Raw genomic sequence first — 19,046 nt, forward strand, 5'->3', positions numbered from 1 at the left:
GTATTTTTTTTTTTGTTTTTTTTTAAATAATTTTTCTCGATCCTTGGCGCGCATATCTCATTGGCGTGTACTCGGGGAAGTGTGTATAGGATGTCGTGAAATTGTAGTCGGTGGTGTAGGGAAAATATGTGTGCGCGACGTATTTGCATATGTAAAAGATAAGGAGGTACACCAACGAGCTTTTCTAACGTTCGATGGCAATGAGGTGCAGGCATTTACTGTTGGTTACGGATAAGTATAGATGAAATAATAGATACGGATAGGGTGTACGGGGCATAAAGCGTGCGATAGAGAAACAGCGGTGAAAGATCGCGACTCGAGATCATAAAATTGAGCAACTAATTGCGTTTAAACTTGCGTAAGATTAATAAATTTCACTCAATTCGCGATTCGATCGTTAAAATATGATAACGTAGATAAAAGTTAATAGAGCGATCACCGACCGAGTTGACGTCTCGTTAATCAGCTATAAACGTAAGTTAATACACCGCACGATGTGCACACAAATAACCATATGTACGCATATATTTACAGGTATCCCCTGTTACATACGTACATACATGCATAAATCCGTACATATGTATACGCAAACCAATCTATAAAGATATCCGAGGAAAAGTGACGATCGGTAAATGCAAACCTGACGTTATCTGCCATCTACTATCTTATATATATACATATATATATATAATGATATAAACCAACCACGGCAATTTCAAACCCATCAATATAACGTCAGGTGAAATAAAAATAACGAATAAATATACAAAAAAATAAAACGAATCCAACTATATCGAGCGAAAAACCGCGCGGGTTATAATTCATTAATGATTTCACCGCGCGCTTCGTACGATCGAGAAATTTTTACACATACTCTCCGTCGGGGGGTTTTTACTTTTATTTTTCTTTCCCCTCTTTTTTTTTTATCTTCGTAGCATTTTTTGATATCGAAAAATTCTTAGACGAGCAGGCTGCGCGCCGCCGTACGTACGGTGCACGTATAGGTGTGCATTGTACGGTGTGTACATGTAGCTCCGGTTGGAAGGTTGGACGTGGAAGTCCGGGCACACATCGTATATAATGAGTGGTTCCATGTCTGGTCCAGCGACCTTAGAGAGGGCTGGTCCCTCCCTCCCTCCCTCCCTCCCTTCCGCCTCCTTTTCCATCGTTCGAGTTCTCTTCAGGTTCTTCACGGGCTGCTACCCGGTACGCGATGTTATCTTACCCTATCTGACATTTGACATGCCCGTCCGTGTGCCTGTTCGTCTGTTATAACTATAACCGCGGCGCGTCCGTCTCTCTGTACCTTAAGGTTCCATCGCTCTTTGCTGCACGTATTGCTATATCTATATGGAAAAACACGCTCTATGCATGTAACATTTATCACATATAACTACTCCGTACCGCGGCGCGATGTTTGCCGGAATATGATTAAAAAAGAAAACGAAAAAATGAAGAATAAGAAAAAACAAAAAATAGGGGGGGGGGGAGAAAAATAAAATTCGTACTTGGTCTAGTAGTAGAAAACGTATATGGAACAAAGAAAGATGCACGACGTTTGATGGGGGAAGGAGAGAAAAACGAAAAAAAAAAAAAAAGAAATAAATCGAGGCGCCATGAAAGTAAAATCGCGCGTGTCAGAGATACGATGCCATGATATTTGATTTAAAATAAAACCACCAGCTCCGCGGTTAGATAATTCCTTATAAATTTATTATTCTTGAATATTATTACTATACATTGTCCGGGGTAAATATAATAAGTAGCTGCCTCGTTGTATGAGCTTTGCGAAACGGTAGGGAAGGTATATAGGAATTCGTTTACGATTTCTCTCCAGTTGACCGGGAGGTCGAGCCGGGCAGTTGCAATATTCCATTATTATTTATTAATTCGGACCATACCTGATGATTATCAGCTATCTATGGTGCTCCACGGTGAACCGCGCGTCCTCACGACTTTCTTATCTTTACTCTCCGTTCTTACCCCCGTACCTCCCACCCCGCGCCCCCGTGTCCTTTTTACCATTACTGTACAACCTCACCTTACACTCACTCCTACCGCTCTCGACGGTTTACACTCACACCGTACATCTCGTACCTGCAAAGAGATGACCAGTGGTGCTTCTTTCGCGACTATATATCCCTACGCCGAATCAATCAACGTTCCCCGCGTAACGCCGTAAAAAATCCAAACCATTTCGGTGTCGATCGATCGACCGCGCGCGTCTCAATACGTCGAGATCTACGAGGTGGAAACGGATTTCGCGCACCCGAAGATCCGCCGCGATGATCTTCGCGAATTTTTCCACGACTCGAGGTTCGCCACTCGGGCGGAAGGAAGTGAAATTTCGCACCGCGAACGACGTGGGGCTACGTGGTCATCGATTTCCGATCGAACGGAGCTTCGGTATGGGAGCAAATCATTTCCACGAGCGGTAATTGTCCACCTCTGGTGTTGCTGAGGCATAACGACGATTCAGTGGCCGCGATTTAACCCCGCGCGTACGTATATACCGTCGAGGTTTATCCTCAGCTTCGCAACCGTATGGCGACCGGTAGTTCTGTGATTACTATGATAATCCCCATCCTCCTTTTCCCGAGCTTGCATACACGCGAGTCTCAGCTTCTGTATGTACTTCGTATAGGTAGTATAATAGTTAGCAGTACATACCGGGTAGGTAGTATGGTATATATATATATAGAGAGAGAGAGAGATAATATTCAACGGTCCGCGATAAAAGCCCGATTCTGTATTCTTAACGACCCTTACGGCTATATTCTATTGTTTTCTCCAAAGCTTATTCGTGACGCGACTAGCGATCCGATCGGCCAAAATGATGATCATCATCGTCATTTTTACCCACCCCGGCGTAATAACGGATCATCCAAAAGGACAGCGTGAGCTCACTTTCGGCGAGCTTTCGTAAAATGTAAGGCAAACCTCCCCCCTACACCCCACTGATTATAACGATCCGCGTACTCTGCATCTGCAGGCTTTCTTTCGAACTTAATTCTTCATCCATTTTTACCCCCGCAAGATCGTCCAAGTTCGTCAATCTGCGGAACGGTGTGTCAGGTGACATATCTCCTGAAAGATTGACGCTACGGTACGTCGTAACCAGGCTACTATGTTCGCGGTAACCGGTAAGCTCGAGAAAGATGAAGAAAGAAGGAAAGAAGGAAAGAAAGAAAGAGAGAGAGACGGATGTACAGACCTTGACTATTCTCGGGGAAAGGCCTTTACCTGCACCTTGAATGGAGACCATTAAACCTCGAACGAATGAGTATTATTCAAACAGTTTCCGTTCGTTTCGTACGGAATGAAACTTTTACCCCGGTGCCGATGCTCTGCATACGGGCGGGCCAGTCACAGGTGTGTGCGTGCGTGTATGTGATCTCACGGTGACGGGATCAGAAATACTAGAAGAAGTCAAGCGAACTGTCTACTTGTGAATGTAAATAATGTACTGTGTATCCTATCTCTTGTCCATTACCGTTCCCTGTCAAGTTTAACTGTCATACGACCATTAAAAGATATAAATATGGGTATACACACTCGTGTGCGTTACAACCTACCGTTCCAATACAGACGATACCAGTTACTTGCTCATTTTTCACCGGATTTTCATTTCCATTACGCCGCTGAGGAACGCAATCAAATTTCAACGCAACGAACAAATGTTCGTTACATAGCGAATATCTTCGTTCTGTACGTATCGCTTGTACCCGCTCCCGAGGTGGTGTGTACCTACATTTTACCATAGAGACTGTAAGCTACTATCGCGTATATGAGAATAGAAAGTTGTGGGAATAAGAAAGACTTGGGAACCTCCGGGCAATTGGAGCTCTCCGGGACTCGTACTACCTCCGCATCGCGTACACCCAACTCTCCTGTGTGTACCTCTACCCGTACAATACGTACGAACGTACGTAGGCATCGAACATCGGCAGCATCTTTTACGGTATACACGTCGAAACGGCGCCGAGATAACAGAGTGAAGATAGTATAAGAAGTCGGAACTTGGTTATTCGTATTACACCGCGTTATACGGTGATATTTCACAAAGCAACGTATATATGCCGTGTATACTTTTTATTTTGCTTCGATATTTTTTTTTTTTTTCAAAACCAACACACGAAGATTCCTATTCATTCGTGTACGTTGCACGCAAATTATACGTACGTTTGCCGATCATCGGTGTGCGTAGTACATAAATTCCGTGTCTACGGCGGTACGTAAAATGCCGTTGGGTATCCGCGGATAGCCACGCGAGTAGTAAATCAGTGAGTGAAGTTGTAATTGCATATCGAGTGTGGAAAAATTTTCAGGTGAAAAAAGAAGAGAAAAAGAAAGAAGGAAAAAAAAAAAAAAAATTTTTAATAAGATTACAACGTGTCGGTGGGTATCTAATCGAGCATTCGCGAGATTTAAACCGAGGCAACAAAAGCGTTACTACGAATTGGAAAAATTACGATTAACCGAATTCATTTCGCCGAGCGTCCGTATACACAGAGCTGTGTCATAGAGAAAGAAGAATGAATATGAGATGATGAAAAAAAAGAAAAAAAAAAAGAAAGAGATGAATAAGAAGGAAGTGCTTCGTCACTCACGGCTACTTCGCGTATCTGGACTACCGACCAACCTCGTATCTCTCTTCGATTCAACGGACGAGAATGCCACCCATGTTCTATGCTAAATGACCATAGAGATACGCTATACCTTCGTTTCACTACGGAGAGTTTCAATCTTATTCCACGCAAAATGAAACGAATAAACCTCAAATCGTTTTACGAGACTTTATACGTCCGCGTATGGATATCGAGTGGACGAAGAAAGACGTACGCGAAAAATACGCGTCGGGCGATCGTTGAATGGTATTTTATATCGTGGTTTACGTCGCGACATGTGGAAGGCGATTTTTTTCGAGTCTCTAATTCCGATCCATTGCGATTTTTTTGATTTCAGAACGCGCGGTATAAATCTGACGGGATTCGATCCACCGTCTACGGATGTAAGGAATCGATGCGTTATAGGATGATGATCTATGGCCGAGGTAATATAAAATGTGGTTCGAAAGAAGTTAATAAAGAGCTTTTTGCTTGGCAGAGGCTCGTAGATCGATCCCCATGAGGTTATTCGATTCGCAGTTTGAGCGAACTATACATAGTAGAGACGTATGAAGATCCGATCGGTCGATGATGATGACGCTGTTAAATTCAATCAGGTTTTTTTTGCACCTACAACATCTGTAAATAATTCGATTTTTTTCAATAACGCGAGACGATAAATAATTACGTATATTTCGAGATATTGTTCACGGATTCACGCTATGAACATATATACCTAATCGAATACCTGGTGTACACTCATTTTTGACGAGGAAGTCTCGATTAATTAATAATCAAAACTATTTACAATATCAAATAAACGCGTGTACGCGTAAAATGGAATTTTATAGAATGAGTTCGAGTTTCATCATATCATGTTCTCCGTACCGTGATGGAACGGGAGAACATTGTACCCGTTAATTGGACGTCACTCAACGAACTCCGAGCAAATTTAATTTGCTTCCGTAAAACTTTAAGTGAACATATAAATAAATAAGTGTACGAAACGACGCGGCAGCGGCAGCAGCAGTTGCAGCGACGCTAACATACGTATATACACACGAGAAGATCTCAACGGATAAGAAGAAGAAGAAGAAGAAGAAGAAGGCCTCGGCGGCAACGCGATGACGACTTCCTCCTCTTTTTACAATTCTCTTTTTCTCTCGATCTTCTTTTACTCGAAAAAACTTTTCTTTTTAACCCGATGAAAAACGTTAAGAGCGGCCGTTTCGTTCCACGCGAATCATCCGGCTCGTCGTCATTAAGTAAAGAGGATATATAAAGAAAGAGAAAATAAAAATTAACGAAATGAGAGGAAAAAGAAAAAGAAAAAAAAAAAAGATACGTTAAATGTTCGCGAAAATATACGCGTTCAGGAAAACTACCGGTTACTACATCAATTTCAGAATACATTTCACGCTACGTTTATAGAGCTGGCTAATTAATATTTTAAAACCCCCAAGTCCATCCGTCGACTATTACACAGCGCATAATACTGCCGCGAAGTATTTCCTTTCGGTTTTCTTCGCGTACACGGACTCCGTATACATATACAGAACTGACGGAAGATCGGACTATAGTGACAATAATAAGATGAAATGGAGTCTAGGTTGACATGTGTCGTGGTATTTATCGGTCCTCACATTATAATGCATGTGTCTAGATCAGATAAATCTCTGGTTCGGAGCTACCGGTAGATGTAGGCATAGTTTCTTCTTTTTTTTTTTTTCTCAATTATAAACTTTAATTGGCCTACTGTTGGACGATTCGAAATTCTAACGAAACCTCATCAGCGTGCCACAGAATGTAAAATGACAGATGTGTCGGTTGCGCGTTCTGTGACAGAATGACAAATCATTTGCTGCGATTGGGAATCATGAGAAATGCAGATTCGTGGAGTCGGACTACTTTTGGATGATGGTTTGATGAACGAACGAATGAAAGCCCGCAAGAAGTGCGTACGGAAGATCACGGTTCCAACGTCATGACGAAAATTTGTTGCCCCAGGCTGAAGCCTTCTGATTTTTGAACCAGAAACAATAGAGATAACTCAATTTTTCTGCTCAAAAAATCGAAAAATTGGCGATAACTCGATCAATTTTATAGATAGACCAATTTGACTTGCGGATCCGAATTCCTGAGATCAAATTACGTAAGAAAACCAGAAAAACTTCAATAAAAAAAAATGTTGATTTTCGACCCCAAAATTGAAAAAAATCCAAGGGGTACCCCTTTGGATTTTTTCGATTTTTGGGCCAAAAATGAAGTATTTTTAAAATCGATCGAAGAGCACTTTTCTTACGTATTTTGACCTCAGGAACACGAATCCGTCGGTCGAATTGAGCTACAAATTTTTCCCATCGAGATATCTCAATTTTTCTGCTCCGAAAAGCAAAAAATTGGCGATGACTCGAAAAATTGTATAGATAAATCAATTTAACTTTCGAATTCGGATTCCCGGGGTCAAAATACACTAGAATAGCATATAAAATAGAATATTTTTTTTTTACCCAAAATCGACAAAATTTCAAGGGGTACCCCTTTGGATTTTTTCGATTTTTTGGTCAACAATAAAGTAATTCAAAAATTGATCGTATGGCACTTTTCTTACGTATTTTGACCTCAGGAACACGAATCCGTTGCTTAAATTAAGCTCCGAATTTTTCCCATCGAGATATCTCGATTTTTCTGCTCCAAAAAGTAAAAAATTGGCGATAACTCAATCATTTCGATAGATGGATCGGTTTAGTTAGGAGATTCGGAAAATTCCTCAACACATTTTACGTAAAATTGTACTGACATTGAACGAAGCCGACATAACAACGCAACGCAGTGCAGAGCGAGGAGTGCAATGCTATGGTAGTTATAAGAGAAAATAAAGAGAGCGCACACGCTTCTGAATCTCCCATTCGTGGCTGGTATTGTTTCGCAAAAAGACGCCATAGCAATAAGCTGCACGTCGCGTGAGTCATAGCGCAAAATTTTTTATTTCATCCTCCCTTTATTTCGTTTTATCAAACAGCATGAATGATCTGCATCGGTCGTAGTCTAGCTACGGGGATATGTGCACGGTATAAAATTCGAGGGTTCGAAAAAATGACCGCCTCTTTCACCCTCCCTCTGTTTCAGTACTGGCAGATACGATATCGCGACCCCTCCTTCCAAGGGGTTGAGCCCTAAATAAAGCTCGAGGATAGGCCGAAATTTAGTAGGGTGTTTTAGAAAGGGGTGTTGCCAAGGGGTGCCAAATTTATCCGAACCCTAAACCCTCCCCCTTTCTCTTCCTAATTCTCAACCCCCAATTTTTCAGTCCCTCAACTTGCGCTAGGGTGCGTAGATACAGCTCGATCGATTTTTCCAACCCTTTTGTCATTTACCGAAGGGGGGGGGGGGGAGGGGGGAGATCTGTGCAAAAATAGGGCGCTCTACATATATGTAGGCCAGCGTAACACCGTAGGGTTGGTTGGTTCATACGAGAACGAGCAGATGTGTTTGTGCTTCTATTTCACAGTTCAAATATCCCGCCATTTTTTCACCTCCGAACCACCCATCGTTGCTTCTACTGCACCAGTGCGCGTTTCAGAATAGCTCGCGATAAACGTATATCTCTGCGTGGGCTATACCTTACGCAATATTCACGCACGGAAATCGCCCCCGTCGAAGCGCAGTGTTTTTCCCGATACCGGGATTGCAAGGGTTCAAAATTTTACCATAGAGTCCTTCATTTTTTTTCTCTCCCTTTCCTTTCGGCCCTGATGTATTTTAAATTCTTTTGCCTGCGCGCAGCTTTCGCTCGTTATTCCGTGTCGTGTCTTTTTCGTTTCATTTGCAGAAGGGGTAGTTCTGTTTTTTTGTTGTTGGTGTTTTTTTTTCTTTTAATTTCATTCTCACAACACCGCGTCCGACGGTCTTGTCGGTAGTGCGACTGCGAGTCACGTGTGCCGGGAACACTGAAATGTGGTGTATCGTGGAAAAGAAAAAGTAAATCGTTCGTTGCGACGTGTGGTGAAATAACGATTGTGTGCGAAAAATTATCCATCCTAAGGAATATTTTTCAACCTAATTGCGTGTAAGTATAAAACGAAAAAAATGTGAAACAGACAACGAAACACGCCAACTTAGGCCTAACTTCTTTCGTCTTCAATCGTTCTACCCTTACCGATATCAAAAAAAATTAAGCACAAACTCGTTTTCAACTCAAGCTAAAAAGTGTTCCGCTAGTTTTTGTTAATATAGGTAACCAGTTGAATATGATACGCACATAGGTCATTGGGATTAACAATTGTCTGAGCCTGAAAAGCTGCACACGTGTGAGGCCATCGCGAAACACGTGGCTAAAATTTCGTAGCATGTCTTCCCGCTGATTTTGGAATTGAAAAACGAAGAGAAAAAATCCAACGAGTGAATGGGTCATTTCGTTTTGTATTTTTCTTGTTTTTAGAATGAAAAAATTAATCCATCAAAAATATTCCACGTGATCTTTCGGTCGGAAGTATCGCGCGGTATGGATTTTTTTTTCCTCACGATTCTTTTCTGACGTTCAAGCGTGGAAACTCCACTCACACCGACTCGGGATAATCGAAAGTCTGGATATATACGATGTACTTTATACACACACACACTCGGTATACCTTTTACGCTGCATCGGTACAGTGGGAATTGCGCAACGTAACACAATCCGCGATAATCTGTATACTCGCGAAGTACGTTAACAGGTAGATAGAATATACAGGGTGTCCCATTTTAAAAAATGCAGCCGAATATCTCGGAAAGTATTGGTTGCAGAGAAAAATATTTCAGATCAAAGTTGTTTGGTTTCGAAGGGGACAGATTCTGATGATATTGGCTTTTTTGTACGTGGAGGCGTTAAGGTGATATGAAGGTCAACTTTTGTTTTTTAAATGGAATCATGTATTTATTATTGATTCATCAGATCGGGCGTTAAATTTTACATCAAAAAGCACTGCTGAACTGATGTCCTAACATGAACGGTTCCGTAGATATTTCATTTTTCTCAAAATAAGTTTGTGAGCGTTCATGTTTCGGTTGATGTATGTACGATCAACCTTCAAGCATTGACAAGATGCTCGAACACATTACCTTCTTGGTTGATACTATTTTCGAAACATTCAACCGTTTTGAGAAGGACAATTCTCGGAATACTTCTACAGGCATTACGTATACGGTTTTTCATATCTTCTGCAGTGGTTGGCTCCGTTGCAAAAACTGTATTTTTTATTAATCCCCAAAGAAAGAAGTCTGGGGAGGTAAGATCTGGAGATCTTGCAGGCCACGGGACAGGTCCACCGCGACCGATCCAGTGATGTTGAAAAGTAGCGTTCAGATGATTACGAACAATCACACCCCAATGGGCTGGCGCTCCATCGTGTTGATACCACATCCGGTATCTGGTATTCAGATCAAGATGTTCCAATAATTCCAATGTTTCGAAAATAGGCTGCAATTTTGTATCAACCAAGAAGGTAATGTGTTCGAGCATCTTGTCAATGCTTGAAGGTTGATCGTACATACATCAACCGAAACATGAACGCTCACAAACTTATTTTGAGAAAAATGAAATATCTACGGAACCGTTCATGTTAGGACATCAGTTCAGCAGTGCTTTTTGATGTAAAATTTAACGCCCGATCTGATGAATCAATAATAAATACATGATTCCATTTAAAAAACAAAAGTTGACCTTCATATCACCTTAACGCCTCCACGTACAAAAAAGCCAATATCATCAGAATCTGTCCCCTTCGAAACCAAACAACTTTGATCTGAAATATTTTTCTCTGCAACCAATACTTTCCGAGATATTCGGCTGCATTTTTTAAAATGGGACACCCTGTATATATGTACGTACGTACAGTAGGTGGTATGAGATTTATTTGCAATGCCTACCGATACGTAAACAGACTCGTGTACTAAAAGCAGCCAAGGTACACGACGAACGGTAATCGTATCGACCAAATATGTGTTTAATAACGCGGCATCTTTCGAATTTTATATTCTCAATGTACACCCGACAACAAGGTGATCAAACACACGTCGCGAAGAATCGCCGATATTCTCGTAGAGTTTCTTTCATCTCTTCGCTTGGCGATATTGTCCGCATTAGCATTCTCGGAAGTCTAGCATGACGTCGCGGTGGAAGGCGAGCCGTTGTTCCGGTGCAACGGACCTCGACCTCAGATGTAAAGGGAGCCACCTTGCAGCGTGCAATCATTTTTTAAACATCTAACTATTGTTCCGCGCTGGACCCACTCGCCGAATGGCATTTACAATTCAATATCGATGGGGTGGACAAAAAAAATTAGAAAAAATAAAAAAAAAAACACGAAGGATTCTCGAACAACGCAACGCGTGCTGCGTGACGATCGAGAGAATATCGTGGAAAAATCACGGTGCGTGTGTTAAGCGGAATAATTTCACGTTTGCGTAAATAGTAAAATACGGGTAAAACGATATGTGATTTATTTTCAGAAAAAAAACAAAAATAAAATAAATAATTTCAAACACACCCAACGGTTGAAATCCGTTGGGTACGCCGATCGCGGCCTAGAGGAGAATCGCGAGTCTGTTTATGAACAATTTATACGATATATCAGCATATAATCTATAGGGTTACAATTATTGTTTAAAATAAGTTAATTAATAACAGATTCACGTCTCGAGTTGGCAGCGTTGAATAATCGCGGGTTTAATGATACCCTGCGAATAACCGCACTGACCATCGGTAGCCGCGTATATCTACCAACGAACGCCGAGCATCGCGCGTTGCAATTCCTACCATAATATCTTATCCAACAGGGACCGCGCTGCTGCTGCTGCCCAACCATCGGCCTCGCCTCGAGACATTTTCCTTCAAGAAACTTCTCGCTTCGTTCCACGTGGATGTATATATATTCTCATATGCACGTGTACGTGCGCGCTATCACGCACCTATATATAGATACAGTTTAAATTTCACTCGATCGTTTGCACCGCACGGTGTAATTTTATCGGCTGTGTTGTTTTATTCATTTTTCTTCGTTTTTTTTTTTTTGTTGCAAGTTTCTATTTTTCAGTATTCCGTTTATCCGTTTTATTGTCGACGATCGCGTTGCATTTCTCTCGTGATCTTCGATAGAAACTCATCCTTTTTTGGTTTTTTTTTTCTAATATACTTGATGGATACACTATTTACCCTTGTAACCACATACACTTACACGTCGCAATTACAACTCCGGCGCGATCTCGGTTTACCGATCGCAAATCATACAGAGAAATATATATAAATCATGAGAAATGAGCAAACGAAACGGGATAATAATGAAAAAATAGGAAATAAAAAAAATAACCGTGGAATGATAAAAAAAATATTTCGCACTGCTATCTATCGCCTTGGACCACCGCGGGAGTGAAATTGCGAAGAAACGGTATATAGTTATACAGCTATGGTCGAACTCACAGTTGTTACGTTGTAGGTTCGAATTGTGGTGGTGATAGTGCTTGGTGGTGGTACAAAATACGCGAGAAGCAAACTGCTCTGTAATTTTCGACGACCGGACAGACGGATAGGTGGTCTATACGCTCGACTTTGGTATACGGCATAACTGCAGCGCCGGGATTATACCTGAAGATAGTTTGCAACGTTACGTAGTTTTCCAACAGATAAAAAAACTAGTTCGATCCAAACGGTGGTAAAATAAACGCGGATATAAAAAAAAAAGAAAAAAAAAAAAAACAAAAGGAAAAAGCACATCCTTGTACACTCCTGTACCTACGTGCGAATCGCCGTGACGATTCGAAACACCGGATTAAAATTATATTTTATACATCGTCGTCGTAAATTTATTCGTACAAGTTGCTTTTTTTACCAGGTCAAAAATGTCGTTTCTGTTGCAGAAATTTACAACGAGGGGCGAAAAGAAGAATCTGTCTCCGATCGATCCGAAAGGGGATTGAACTAACGGAAGGATTCGAGAGGTGAGAAATTTTCCGCCAAACGTTTTGACGCGCGAATATTCGACGCGCAAAAAAATTCGGTTCTTCGAGAATGAAAAATTGCGGTGGCTTGGGCCTTAGTGGTCCTGTGGTGGCTGTAATTTGAATCCTACTGGCCTGCTAAGTCCCAAGTCAACTCAAAAAACAAGCAGACGATAAAGAGCTCCGGACACCCCAAGAAGATGGAAATCGCTATTCGAAGGAATAAAGCTTCTGGAACTCCACATTTTCGATTAAAATTTAAAAAAGTGAGGTATGAAAAATTTGCAAAAAAGAATCTAACGTATATCGCTGGTTTATTTGACGGAAGACACACGACCCTTGACAGGATTATTACAACCGTAACCGACCGGCGAGACGACCCCGAGATATCGGGGGGGCCTTCTTATACAAACCCTGGAACCATCGAAGGCTCCGTGAACATTTGAACATCACGCTGCCGCAGAACTACCGCTCGTAAACGTGATACGTAACTCTCTAAATCACGCGCGCAATGTTCATTTTATCCTTGTTTTCATTTTTACTTGGTACATTTATGAGCGGAGTCACGCCCCTGCGGTACCTTTACGGCGTATCTCTCTTAATATTTATATATATATATATATATATGAGTATTTTTTCGATCTCTTGTTTTTCATACGCCGTATACCTTCCGAAGCTGTATAACATTTGTGTAACTACCCTAAGCTGTATAATAAGGGTATAAAAATCATAAATTTTCAATATCCGTAAACCACCTGCTGCTCGGTGCAAGGCGTACGAAGGAGGAGGTCGTATAGAGGTGAATAATTGTATGTACCTGTAATACGGATTGTTGACCGTGGATGAAAATTGAAGAACAAGTATACGAAAAGAAGCGAGTCAGGGGGGGGAGGGGGGGCTGAGATTCTTTGTATTTTTTGCAACCGCCGGGTCGCGATGTGTGTAGTAATAATTATCGAAAGATTAGCGATAATATAAACGTAGTGCGACACGCGGACGTGTATATGATTGGTATAACCATCTGACGTCTCCATCTCGTTCACGGAGGTTGAAAAATAAATCACGAAAGCACCAATTATATACGAAAGGTTTAACGAGCCGTAGAAATCCTGCGTTTATTATCGCATAAGCATTGCTTGCCAATATAATAAATTATGGTTTTCCTTTGAGGTGGGCTGTCAAGATGGCTAATGTACAGAGACACGTTATAATTTCTCCACCAGTTGTTATTACATGTACACTGCAGTTTTGCGGCGACAATTATATTTGTTTTTTTTTTTGTTTTCTCCAACGTAATTTCTTTCTCTTTTTCTTCTCGACATTTTTTGCGTTGTTTGTTTTTTTTCTCGTTCATTCATCGCCAAAATGGCGCGATATATCCCGCGGAGCTGTGTAATTTCCCTGTGTAAGAGCTCGTTCCCGAGCGGGCAATGAGGAAATGCAGTAACCAGGATTACAGGAGACATTCCCGGGCAATGCGACATAAGCCGAGTGTATACCACGGGGCAACCCAACCACCGAGGAACGAAGGTACCGGAGGAACCATTGTCTTCGCGGCGTCGAGCACTTAAGGTCAATTGTTTTAAACATGACAATAAGAAAAAGAATTACTTTATTTTATTTGGTTTTAGTTTTTTTTAATGTCTCTTCCTTTTTTCTCAACGTCCATATTTGCCGCTTACCTAGCTCCGCGAGAGAGGTCACAGAGTCATACGCGTTATGTACACTCGGTTGTGTACACGTGTGTACTGTACACACATAGGGTATATATATACGCATACACGGTGTAACCATACCCATGTATCTTGCACACATGTTAAATTTTATGAAATTAAACGACAGTAGTTTACGGTAGCAACAAACGCGGTGGGTCAAAGTTTACGGGAATTAAAAGGATCCCATCATAAAGACGCCGTTTTGCGGTACATGCTGATGCGGGAGAGTCACGTCTTTTCTCGCACAGAATCGTGACCCGGAAGCGAGAGAAAAAACCAAAATTTCGATTGTTTTTTCAAAATTAATTATCAGCATTCCTTTAATACTTACATTACCTCGAATATGAACCATGTATTACGGTATGATAACGTACTCGTATATATCCGGGCGCACGTATCTTGAAATCGGAATAATTTTTTTTGCTATACGTCACGTATAGGCGTATGATATACCCTAGGAAGCTTCTGATCTATAAAATATTCTATAAGTACCTGTGCGCGTACATGTACCGGCGAATGCAGCACTTTGCGATTATGCATGTGAATTGCACCGCGCTGCAACAGGGAAGTATATAAGGTACTCCCGATATCTTTTCTCTACTTCTTTCTCACTCCATTTCAAACACACGCGTACCTCTGTACCACGTACGTGTGATACAGATATAAATTATACTGTCACAGCCGCGATATTTCATATACGGAATCGTTTATCTGGAGATGATTTGTGACTATTGGCCGCGAGACCCAGCTATTTGCCCTGGCGCGACGATATTATCTGAATATATCTTTAAGATCTTCGAATAATATATATATATATACATATATGTACATGTACGTACGTACATGCATCGCCAGTTAAAGATCCTATGTACTCGTATGTACGCCCGTGAAATCATCTATGCATCAGATGATAGGAGAAAAAAATTTTGTCGATAGTAAAATGAGAGAAGCAAAGAAAAATAGAAAATGATCCATATAAACATTTTTTCAAATGTAAAAAAAACGGTCGTTACTGCGGAGTAAATCACGTACGTAACATAAATTTCGATCGGAAATTTTCTTTGTTAGTTTGGAAAAATTTCTCCATTGCTTCTGTGAATTCGCGAACCAATTTCAGGGTGGGGCTGGTTATATCGAGGTGTATACGAGACGTTTTCGCTCAATATTATCGAGAATTTACTGCGATTCCAGATTTTTCTCAAAAGACAACTGCAGCAGCAGCAGCAGCAGCCGAACGGCAGGAGCATCGCAATACGTATGCGGCATATCTCTTACTTCTTCTTCTTCCCATTCTCCTTCCTCTTCAGGTTTACGCCGACCGGTCGCATATCCAGTGCGAGACGCGTAAATAAAATCACGATGTTCTATATAGCTGATAATATACTACCGTACCAAGTAATGATTTCTTCGACTTTTCTTGTACTCAACGCGCGAGAAAGATTTACAACTGAAATACACACTACTATGGGAAAACCGTACACAGTATAACCCGCATTGTCCCGCGCGCCCCGTTGAGCATAAAGAAACCACACCACCGATGCACGCGAGAATGAGAAACGCGACACGCGTGTATTTTGACAGGCGTTGTACGTATAACCCGCTCGTGTGCAGGTATACCGGTCCGCATTTAATTAAAAAACTATCAATTTATATATAAATGACAAGTGGAAAAAAGAGGAAAAAGAAAGATGAAAAAAGTAAACGCAGATCGATAAAAGATTGACTTTTAATTTGTTAGCAATTTCAAGCACATTTTGTACACGTACGGGTTAGCTGGGTATGAAAAGATCGGATTGATTGATTGATTGATCGATTATATTACACGTAGAGAAACACCATTATGTAGAAAAGAGAAACTGCACGATACGAAATCGTGTACAGTGCAGGGATAGTGAAATAGGAAAGGGTAACAAAGCAATCTCTAGAATTTTTCAAGTCGAATTAATCGTTGGCCTCCGCTAATCGACATGCGGTCGATACAGACAAGGGATCGTATTGTTACAATAATGAAACACAAATGAAGCGAAATGGAAGCTGTGTTTCACGTAACTCGTAGAACTCGCCTAGTCATGCTAAAGATGATTAGGCACGAGACCACAGTGACCCTACTTTTATAATTAACGTTACTTTATCGTTACGTACACGCGGCATACCCACAATACACTTTATACCTAAGCAATCGAGTGTACGAGCCGCGTGAATTGTAACTTTTGGACAAAACATGTCCACCGTACTCGGAATATAATAAACTCTATCAGCATTCATTATTATATTAAACACGTTCAATTATTTTATTGTGCAATTTTTGCACCGTTACTACAGGACAAGCGCCGCTGTGTTATTTGGTACCGTTGAAATACTCGCCAATTTCTTCTTTTTCTTCGATATTACATTGCAGTAATTATCGGAGTAATTTTTATTTCGTCGTAGCGAAAAAATTATAATCTTCCACTCCCACATTCTTCGCACTTCGATACGTTTAACATTTCACACACGTGTACGAACGAGCGAAATTATATATGTTTACCTGTAATGTGTTATGTACAACTATACCTGTGTACGTACATATACGTATAATGATTTAAAACTGCAGTCCATGTATCGTATGGAATTACAGAAATTCGTTACGCTCTTGCGCTTGCCGTATATAAATACATACACCGATGACTTGGGGATATTTATACAGCACATGTATATGAATATTTGCGATACACATCTACGTGCATATATATAAGTTTATTTGAACGAGATTCATTGCGGTAAACGAGCGCGAACAACCGTGCAAAATTCTGGCATATATGCAAGCTGTAATCTCGCAGCGTATGTATTTCACCTGATATGTACACAGTCCGAGCGGACTGCGTTTACGTTGTCCGCGAGATCCTCGAAAAAGTTTTTCATTGATCGTTTTCGATTTTATTAATTTTTCGAATTTTTTTCCAGGAGAGTGAGTTACAAATGCAGATTTCGTTGGGGCAGGGTTGGGGTTTCTATGCGGCATGTGCCTTACCGTAAATACAAACGCAATGCCCTTGGAAATCCCAAAAATGTCCAACGCGTAACAACTAGACGACAGTGACGGGATACGTGAATTTTTATCAACAGATATGATCCCTGTACATTTAGCGAAAAAATCGTATCCTACGTCTAAATTGATTATCTGCTATTTTCTTCACTCACCAACGAGTAGAGCTTGTCCAGCAAACTGAGCCTCGGAGGTCTTACGAGGCCTGCTCTCAAGGGTGTGTTGGAACCGCCGTCCGCAAAGACTTCGTCTCTTGGTCCACGAATGTTCACGAACTGCATGGTATCCGTTTGAATCCAAGCCCTTTCTCAGACGCACTGTTATCTGGCAGAGAAAAAGAAACGAACACAGTTGCGTATTTCTCACCATACACTACGTATCCCTCGAACCGAAGCGTCCAGCGGAATCGACGACACAAGACTGAGGTGAACTCGTAATCGGAAATACCGAGGTAAACACACAGTATTGACATCAACGAGACGAGGAGTGTTATTGTTCCATCTCCCTTCGGAATGCTTGAGTAAGGTGATTTCTAACGGCAAGACATTCAATTTCTGCACAATAAATATCGAATCCTCTACATCGGTAGAGTTACGGGGTATGGGTATCGATGCGTCTCTGCGGGATTTCACAGCTCTGGTCTAGTATTCGAATCTGGGCACATATTACACGTACAGAAAAATAGATAAAGACGAGTCAGCGTATGTATACGTAACTGCGACAAGTTAGAAATCCCGGAGCAGTTGTGAATTACCCTTTTTGAATATTCATTTATTAATATGTAAAACCTGGGCCTGCTCGTGTTTTCAATATAATCCGAATGTCGGGCCCACACAGGTGTACGTAACATATCCCGATACATACGAGGTGCTTTCGTGTGTACATACTTCATAGAATACGTACATGTGTGGGTCTTGTTAAATAAATTCCACACTGCCCGCGGAGCCGACGTATGTATCTGACCGTACGCTGCGAAGGCTGGTGCACAGCCTGCAGGGGAATTCATGGACCACGTCTGTACAGGTATGCGTACACGGTGCCCGTATTCCATTCAACGTATATTGGATAGGATAGGATAGAATAGGACAGGATGGAATACCTGAAGGGCTATACATGCGATAGTCGAGCTGTACTCCAAGTTCGAATACCCGTGTATTAGATAGGGATGCCTCGTGCCTTCGGGGCTAAGAATCAAGGTTGAATTTTCAAGGGAGTAAAACGGGGGAAAATAGGTACTCGAATTACCGGCGTAGAATAAATTTCATCTGACGAAGCACCTTTTGTTGATCATTTTAAACGATGCGACCGCATGCCGAGGAATATAACAGAACAAATTGCAGTATATATATTAAATAATAACATCATTCGATATTATGCGAATGATGAGCTTTCGAGGCATTAGTTACACCTCATTGTGAATGTTTGTAATGAGGTATGGAGAGCGCTGTGCCGCACAGTTAGATTTCAAATTAAATTACTCCAGATTCACTACTAATTCAATGCGTCCTGCGCACGCCTCGGGAGAGATTTTGAAATGTGTACGGCGGTTCATTTTAGAATTGAAATTGATACGCAATTTTGCTTTTTTTCTTTTTTTTTTTTCTGCTCTCGTTTCTCAGTAGCATCGTCGTTGTCCGAATAAAATTAATGTTATAATTCTACCTGCCGATGAAAATCGAGAAAAAAAATTAACTAAACTTTTTTTTCCATGCCTCCGGTAATGGA

At 41.2% G+C, this 19,046-nt stretch overlaps 1 protein-coding gene across 7 annotated transcripts in view; it reads right to left on the minus strand.

Moving 5' to 3' along the window:
- LOC105687676 (protein cortex) overlaps positions 1-17,834 on the minus strand; it is a 97,893-nt gene extending 80,059 nt beyond the window's left edge. For 2 of the 7 annotated variants that reach the window (XM_048651609.1, XM_048651608.1), the window contains exon 1: positions 17,477-17,813. In XM_048651609.1, coding sequence (XP_048507566.1) covers positions 17,477-17,690 — 214 coding nt within the window. In that variant the 5' untranslated portion in view covers positions 17,691-17,813. Of the gene's footprint in view, positions 1-17,476 lie in introns of all 7 variants that reach the window. The other 5 variants (XM_048651611.1, XM_048651610.1, XM_012403492.3 and 2 more) reach the window with 5 other exon arrangements.
- Positions 17,835-19,046: the final 1,212 nt, after the last annotated feature.

The sequence above is a fragment of the Athalia rosae genome, chromosome 3 (assembly GCF_917208135.1).
Source record: "Athalia rosae chromosome 3, iyAthRosa1.1, whole genome shotgun sequence".
NCBI classification, from domain to species: domain Eukaryota; kingdom Metazoa; phylum Arthropoda; class Insecta; order Hymenoptera; family Athaliidae; genus Athalia; species Athalia rosae.